The sequence below is a fragment of the Papaver somniferum genome, chromosome 1, assembly GCF_003573695.1.
Source record: "Papaver somniferum cultivar HN1 chromosome 1, ASM357369v1, whole genome shotgun sequence".
NCBI classification, from domain to species: Eukaryota; Viridiplantae; Streptophyta; class Magnoliopsida; order Ranunculales; family Papaveraceae; genus Papaver; species Papaver somniferum.
The window spans coordinates 216088964-216097281 of NC_039358.1; the positions used below are offsets into that span (position 1 = coordinate 216088964).

The window sequence follows — 8318 nt, forward strand, 5'->3', positions numbered from 1 at the left end:
ATCAGGAATGGTCGATGAAATAAAACATAGAATGCGCCAAATACTTCACTGCACTATCCAATACAACTACAAGAAGAGAAACCAAGCAGCAGATGGAAGTCAAAGCAGAAATTTATCAATAACATTCTATGACCGGACAGTCTCAGTTTTTAATAATCAGATTGTTCTAAACGACCTATATAGCTACATATATCCACGTGTAATTGCTTTCTAATTCCCTGATAAATTCAATCTTCAAAAAGAAAAAAGATGTTTGGTCCCATTTCAAACTTGGCAAGCCCACTTAATAAGCAAAAAGCTCTGAACTATATTTGATATATTCGAAGAAAGGAAAATTGCAAATGTGAAATGTCCAAACATATTAGTTGTAACTTGCTGTTCTCTCCCTCTAACAGAATTACATTAACTTAATAACTTACACTTAGTGACTTCTTTATAACTATATTCACAAGTGATTTGGAGGATGAGATGGTACCCAATACACCTAATACTGAAGCAATTACAATTAAGCTTACATTAAGAGCTAAAAATGGTTTTGATATTTGAGACCAATATATCTTGGTATAAAAAGCACAAGGAAAAATAATTGAAACACTAATGCTAACAAGAGAGCCAGTTAAGCCAAGGACTTGTTCGAAGTAAGGAACTGCTAAAGCTAAGATCAAGACAAGTATGAGCAACATAGACCCTATAGTACCCCTGATGAACCATCTCGTGTTAGAACTCACTGACGAAGGTAATTTGCGATCGTACTGAGATGCTATTGGAACGAGTGCAAAAGCATATTTTGTGAGAGGTGCTAACACAGTTGCCCATAATGCCATCTTTGTCACAAGGAGATGTTTAGGCATGTTGAGGGTGACTTGAGAGTTCACTTCAGGGCCAAATAACTTTGCACCAACGAATGCTATAGTTGTGTAAAAGGTCGTAACTATTGTGAAGCTCACGATCGATACCTGATTAATGGAAAACCATTGCGAAGTTTAGCTTAATTAAGCTCGTGTTACAAACTAATCATCATCACTATATATAAGTTGACTGATTGCCTAGAGAAAAAAAGTCTTATAATCACGACTAGCGGTTTGGCATATGTCAGAGTTAAACAAAATTAGAGATATTGAAAGTAGTACCTTGGTGAATTTGGAAGGGTCCTTCATGGATCTGTAAATATCAGGGAAAACAACATGGGTCGAAAAACTGAAAACATATAAACCAGATATGGCAGGAATGTTGTGCAACCGAAGCACAGGTATAAAACGGTTAGCCTTAACACCTCCAAATGCTGCAATGTGTATAACACTGTAAAAAATGAGGAACGACAAAATAATACCCACAACCGAAAGGAAAGATATCTTAGAGAGATCTTTCAACCAAACAGTAGGCAATGCAACAATGACTGCTGTGACTGTCAAGAATTGAGATGTTGATAAGTGAGTCCACGAAATATTCAGGTGTTTTTCATCGAATACCGTAGCCAAATTATCATTCAATGCGATGGTGAAAGAAACAAGGGCCATAAAGACCTCCAAGTAAATAAAGGTTGAAGCTATAACTTTTCCCTTAGCACCAAAAGCATGGTTTCCGATATCCGAGTAGTTTCTAATTTTTTGGTCCTTCTTAAGACATCTTCCCAGTAGATGTGAGGTATATGCACATAATATACCAAACCCAATGAGGAGGAATGAAGATACCCATCCACCCTTTTGTAAAGCATATGGAGTTGATAGTTGGCCAAGTCCTGCAAAATATGAACCAAAATTTGAGAACTCAACACCCAGAGAGCTTGATGAGGTCCTTCAGCATGATATTCATGCCTAAAGAAATGTCATACGAAATGTGAAATTCTATCCAACATTATTATGTAACCGAGATATTTTATACGTACCTATGAGTATAGCAGACATGTTAATGACAGAGTGAAGAAAAGAACTATTGGTTTTGACATCTTCCTTACGAGCAGCACCATCACCATTGTCGATGAGCACCGTTAACTTCTTCTCATCATGAACATGTAAGTCTCTGTTGTTGTTATATTCCTCAGAACAAACATCAGAAATATTCATAACTCAGATTTTCTTAAATGAAGAAGCTCTCAATCTTTTCCGACAAGGGATATAATCTTGTTCAGATATAGTACAATCTTGTATCATTGGATGTTTATGAGATCATCCACAGTCCTTCACTATTATAACACTTCACCAATATAGTGAATTATTGTACTACAAACGTGTAAAGCGATACCACTTAAATTTGCGCTTATTTGTTTATAACTTAGCTTTAAACCTTTCTTTGATTAAAGTAGAAGGAGAAAGTTCAGTTAAAGTTTAAGCAAGTGGTCTAGGTGCAATTGTTCGTATTGATTGAACATTCAGATTCCACTTATTAATTGACCCAAAAGGAATCAACTCTAGAATCCTATCCAATTCGCAATGTTTGAAGTTTATTAAATCTATCAGTCTCCTCTACGGGTAACACTCAACCGAACAGCCGTGGCAAGCTTTGCTGCATACAAAATTGACTAAACCATAAAAGCATATGGTTCCTTTCTTTTGCTTTTTGCTGTTATGATCAATTGAATATCCCGTACGATTCCAAACGTCATGTTTTTTGTTATATTTCCTGAGCACTAAAACGCTGCAATCATTACAGAGATTGTATCACTAGACATTGCACTTAAAAGAGGCATGTTTATTGGTATCCGGTAGATATTCACTGGCTTAATGCATGGAAATAAAATGCTGTAACCATCACAGCGGTGGTATAACTAGACGTTGCACTTAAAAGGCATGTTTATTGGTATCCTCTAGACATGCACTGGCTTAATACATGGAACTATGCACAACTATCCTATAACTGTTAAGAAACACAACCTTTCGTTTCTTTAATTCAGTATTCAAACTGCAAATTATGACAATGATGCAAAATTAATCTCCATGAAATCGAGTTGTACTTTTTCCACATTTGCAAATATTAAACAGTAATCAAGGTTGAATAATTCGCGGTGTTCATTGTTATATAAACTTCCATATACACCACTAGACAAGTAAATGTGATTAAGTTATGCACTCCATGAGTAGCGAAAGTACAAGCTCTGCAGCAAATAACCATTTCTCATATATAAAAGCAGGCCGAGTTTCTTGTTTCAAGAATTTAAGGAGCCATTTCTTGTTTCAAGAATTTAAAGAGCAAAGTGTAACAAAAGACATTGAATTTTCTACTTTAACCTTTCAAACCAATGAGTTGCTAAATTAATTTGTAAAATCTCGAAGGAGTGATTTAGTAGATGAGATAGTACCCAATACCCCAAAGAATACACCAACTCCTATGAAGAAGAAATTAAGAACTAAAATAGGTTTTGAGAGTTCAGACCAAAATATCTTGATGTAAAATGCACAAGGAAAAACAATAGCAACACCAGTACTAACAAGGGAGCCGGTGAGGCTAAGGACGCGTTCGAAGTAAGGGACTGTCAGGGCTAACACTAAGACAAATATCAAGAGTAATGATCCTACAGCTACTCGAATAAACATCCTTGCCTTAGAATTCAATGAGGGATGAAGTTTATGCTCGATTTGTGATGCTATTGGTAAGAGTTCAAAAGCATATTTGGTCATTGGCGTTAGCACAGTTGCCCATAAAGCAAATTTTGTAAAGATGAGATGTTCAGGCATGCTGAGTGTGACTTGCGAGCTCACTGCAGGGCCGAATAATTTTGCACCCATGAAGCCCAATGCCGTGTACAAGAATGTCACTAAGCTGAAGCTTACAACTGAGACCTGATGAATTGAGAGATGCAAATGTGTCAGAGAAATATAAATAGTTCTATGCAGATTCAGAATAGGCGCACATTGCGCAATCGTTTATGCATACAAACCTTGGTGAACTTAGAAGGATCCTTCATGGACTTGTAAATGTCAGGGAACACCATATGGGAAGCAAAACCAAATATGTACAAACCAGATACTGCTGGAATGTTCTCCAATTGAAGAGCAGGTATTGTTTGGTTAGCTTTGACACCACCGAACACGGCTGTGCATCCAACAGTGATAAAGATCATAAGTGATAGGATAATACCTAATGTCGAAAGGAATGATATTTTAGAGAGATCTCTTAACCATAAAGTAGGCAATGCAATTGCAACAGCAATAACAGTTAAAAACTGAGTTGTCGATAGAGAAGTCCACGAGACATCTAGATTGATTCCAGTAAACACTGTACTCAAGTTATCATTTAGTGAAATTGTGTAAGATACAAGACCCATAAAGATATCCAAGTAAATAAAGGTTGAAGCTATGATTCTCCCTTTCTTTCCAAAAGCATGGTATCCAATGTCGAAGTAATTTTTTGACTTGAGATCGTATTTGAGGCATTCAGCTAGAATATATGATGTATATGCGCATAACACCCCAAACCCTACAAGGAGAAAAGCAGATACCCATCCACCATTTTGTATAGCATATGGAGTTGCTAATTGTCCAAGACCTACCAAAAAAAGTTGAAAATGAATAAGTAGATGAAAAGGTCTCAAAACCAATCAAAATAATTTAGTGCCCATTTGATACAGGGAAAGGTCGATACAATGGTGCCTGCATGCAATCAAACATCGCCTCATTTTCCCTATGCCCAAGAAGGGAGCTATGCAATTGGGACACTTGCCCCTACTTGTAAACTGATTCACAAAGCTTATTTAAGTATATTTTTAAGAAATAAAATATAATCTTGGCCGTGAACAGATCATATGACCCATCAGGACATTGAAGCTACATATGATTTAAGTTTGCTGATCATAATTAAAAAGCTAAAGATTATGTACCTATAAGCACGCCTGACATGTTGATAACAGAATGAAGAAAAGAACTATCAGCTTGTTGTTCAAGAAAAGAACTCTTCAAGTAATTCTCATCATCATCATCGTCGTCGTCATAATTTTTACGAAAAGATTCCGATTTGAAAAATGGTATTCTCAGCGCATTTTCTGACATTGATGCCGCCGATGACTTATAATTTGTCAGAACGTGGAATGATCGTAAGAACTAAAGACTAGATGTTAGCCACTGTCGACAACCGATCAAAAATCTAAAAATGAATTGTATGACTTGATTACATGATAATGCTCATCATAACCCTATTTATTTAGAAGCCAGATTTTGTAAAATAATTTGCTGTAGATCTGAAAATCCTAAAATTTAATGCGTTTTGGTCATTTTTTCAAGACATCCGATTTATGCGGTACCAGAAATGAGAAATTTGGAGGGGTACTGTAGTCATTAACCTTCGGTTCCAATATGCTTATTGTATAAAATTGGAACAGGAATATTAGCAAACCAGGATTGGTAGGATTGGCGTGGACTGTGTATTTCATGTTGTTGGGCATTTTGGTTCCATTTCCGTGCCAGGTTCTTTTCCGTATTTCAAGAACAACAACCATTGAGTTGGAATATTCCTTTGTGGGTAACCAGTTGACGATGAACAATTCGCACCAACATTGTTGGAAACATGACTTCTCCTGCAGTTCACTTACACACGATTGTATTTGACTTCACCTGCCGGTAAGCGAAATTTTTGTCTTAAATATATGGTTTTCGGACTTGGGAGGAAGAATTAATCAACTACGACCTGACAAGCATTTTGTTCTTTTCCCTGTTTGCAGGATCGCTTTAGCTCATATGTATTCCAAAAAATGGGAGCATAATAGCGGATATATATGTCAACTTGTAAAATGAAACCTTGAGGGCACTTCATACATAACCCCATAAAAGAAGGAAAACAATAGGAAATTTGAAAATTTCAAATTACTTAAATATGACACCATATGCATCTCGGAATCGCAATCGCAATCTAGAATGACGAAGATAACTAGCCGGTATCCACTCATCGTCTATATCCAAGACCTTGGTAGCTCTTGTGCCCCTTCACATAATTCCATAATCTTTGCATCTTCTTCTCCAATGGCTTTCAGCGAAACAAAACTTTTCACGTACCGAACTGGTCGCTCATCAGGATGATTATTTGCATTATAATTACGAGCCCTAAGATTTTGACAGTAGTCTCTGTAACTATTATCGAAGTATAAAACTTTGGTACCGTCCTTTAAAATGGCGAATGGGTATGTTGCAGTAGCCGATTTATTATGACCCCGGGTTTTCCAGTCAAAAACTAACTCGTCTTTCCAACTCCATGAGAACTTGTAATATTCCTCCTGCTTACTAGCATTGTTTTCATTATGATCAGGAGTCCTCTTTCTTTTCTTGATACCTTTTTCTAATAGGTTGTCCCTGTCCTTGAATGACCATATAGAGTATTCGCGATTGCTTGTATATCGATCAATAATGCACAAGCAACCACCCAAGACCTAAGTTCAAAACGGGCTCCATTTGCAAGGATCTCACTAGAAATTGATGGATGCAACTTGTAGGTGGTTTCTGCTATATTTCTCCACCCATTGCCACTGCCTAGACTAGAGTATATATACTTGGACAAGTCCAACAAAGGGTTTATTCCTGCAGGGTCGTGCGGCACGACACAAAATCCGCACAACCTGATACTCATTGATAGAACGATGGTAACCAAATCCACTCACAATATAATCTTCAGAAGGGACTTTTTTCACGCTCAACTTCGGTAGAAACACGTACTCTTGGGTCATGGGATTACAAATATAGATTGGATCCTTCATATTTTTCTTCCTGTTAGTCAGAATACTCAGTCAGCTGCAAAACAGTTGCAACCATCTCCACAGTCTACGCAAGATAAACATTAAGTCCAGTCTCTGCAACTATTAACTAGGATCTAATTGCATTCTGTTATTCTGTTTTCACTATCTTATCTTGTATTCCATATAAATATATGCAATCTGTCTCCACAATATTCTGTGGAAGTAATTCACCCAAATATCATCATCTAGCTTGGTCTCAGGCTCTCGATCCAGATTCCAGCTTCCGCACCTATAAAAAAAAAACCCTACACAAAAAAAAAAATAATCAAAACAATGGCAGAAGTTACAACTACTCTACGCCAGGTTCAAATCCATCACCTAGTTACTTTGAAACATACTGGCACTAATCATGTACCGTGGAAGGCTCAGTTCAAGCCTATACTGAAAGGCTATGACTTAACAGGGTTTATCGATGGATCAAAACAAAAACCACCAAGAAATCTACCAGAAAGTGAGGATGTTAATCCTGCGTTTACAGCATATGAGCACCAAGACTCTCTGATCGTTGGTTGGCTGAATTCAACCTTGACTCCTGAAGTTCTCAGTGTAGTTGCAGAACTTGATAATGCACAAGAGATATTGGATACCTTGGAGTCTGAGTTTGCTCCGAAAACATTTGCTCACCAGGTGAATCTAAAGAGACAGCTTCATAACCTGCACAAAGGTAATAAGACTTTGAAGGTGTATTTAAATGATGCTAAGCGTTTGTTTGATCAGCTTGCAGCCACAAGATACACTGTACCAGCTCATGAGAAAAAGCAATCCATTTGCAATGGATTAAATCATACTTATGACCCAATTGTTACAACATTGAGTACTGCTGAAACAATGGACATATCAACCTTCGTCACTCATCTTCTGACATTTGAGATGAGGCTAGAACATCAGATGTCTCAGATGCAAGAACCAGTTGCCAACTTTGTCAGTTCTTCCTCGTCGTCTGCAGACAGATATGCACCAAGAGGGCTTCCAAATCCACCAAGAGGACCAAATCCGCCAAACAATAACAATCGTCGCCCTCAACAGCTTCCAAGAAATACTGGTAATGGTCCAGTCTATTGCCAGATTTGCAAAAAGCGCAACCATACTGCAGATCGATGTTGGTTTCGCTATGACAAAGATACCCACCAACATGCCAAAGCGCCTGAAGATTATATTGCCTTACCAAGTGGGAAAGATAATGAACAATGGGTAACTGATACTGGTGCAACCCATCATTTAACTGCTGATGTGAACAACATCTATATTCCGCATGAGTATGAAGGAACAGATCAAGTTCGTGTGGGTAATGGTAATGGTCTGGAAATTTCGCATATTGGTAACGCAACATTCACTCATAATACACGTTGTTTTCTATTAAATCAGATATATCATGTACCAAAGATTAAAACAAATCTTCTATCTGTTTCTCAGTTCTGTAAAGACAACAATGTGTTTTTTGAGTTTCACACAAACTTTTTTCTTGTGAAGGACAAATGCACGGGAGCAATGCTGCTAAAGGGGAGGAATGAGAATGTGTTTTATATTTTCGATGGAATAGGTGACATAAATCCATCCAAAACGCCACAGTCTTATCTCTCAGCCAGTCTACCTGTTTGGCACC

At 37.4% G+C, this 8318-nt stretch overlaps 2 protein-coding genes across 2 annotated transcripts; both read right to left on the minus strand.

Moving 5' to 3' along the window:
- Positions 1-317: 317 nt before the first annotated feature.
- LOC113336719 (amino acid transporter AVT1H-like) lies at positions 318-2156 on the minus strand. The gene is made up of 3 exons (XM_026582386.1): positions 1886-2156; positions 1131-1738; positions 318-956 (listed from the first exon to the last, which is right to left on the minus strand). The coding sequence occupies exons 1-3, from the start codon at positions 2061-2063 to the stop codon at positions 408-410; spliced, it is 1335 nt and encodes a 444-aa protein (XP_026438171.1). The 5' UTR covers positions 2064-2156; the 3' UTR covers positions 318-407.
- Positions 2157-3133: 977 nt separating this feature from the next.
- Positions 3134-5138, minus strand: LOC113336725 (amino acid transporter AVT1H-like). The gene is made up of 3 exons (XM_026582397.1): positions 4814-5138; positions 3875-4482; positions 3134-3776 (listed from the first exon to the last, which is right to left on the minus strand). Exons 1-3 carry the CDS (start codon positions 4980-4982, stop codon positions 3249-3251), a joined length of 1305 nt encoding a protein of 434 aa, XP_026438182.1. The 5' UTR covers positions 4983-5138; the 3' UTR covers positions 3134-3248.
- Between the last annotated feature and the right edge of the window lie 3180 nt (positions 5139-8318).

Bases quoted from the DNA above. Each gene is read 5' to 3' on its own strand.
- LOC113336719 (XM_026582386.1), bottom strand. From the start codon at position 2,063: ATGAATATTTCTGATGTTTGTTCTGAGGAATATAACAACAACAGAGAC. The intron at 1,739-1,885 runs GTACGTATAAAA...CATATTTTGCAG, and splicing joins CATGTCTGCTATACTCATAG to GACTTGGCCAACTATCAACT. The intron at 957-1,130 runs GTACTACTTTCA...TCCATTAATCAG, and splicing joins ACCCTTCCAAATTCACCAAG to GTATCGATCGTGAGCTTCAC.
- LOC113336725 (XM_026582397.1), bottom strand. From the start codon at position 4,982: ATGTCAGAAAATGCGCTGAGAATACCATTTTTCAAATCGGAATCTTTT. The intron at 4,483-4,813 runs GTACATAATCTT...TTTTTTTGGTAG, and splicing joins CATGTCAGGCGTGCTTATAG to GTCTTGGACAATTAGCAACT. The intron at 3,777-3,874 runs GTTTGTATGCAT...TCAATTCATCAG, and splicing joins ATCCTTCTAAGTTCACCAAG to GTCTCAGTTGTAAGCTTCAG.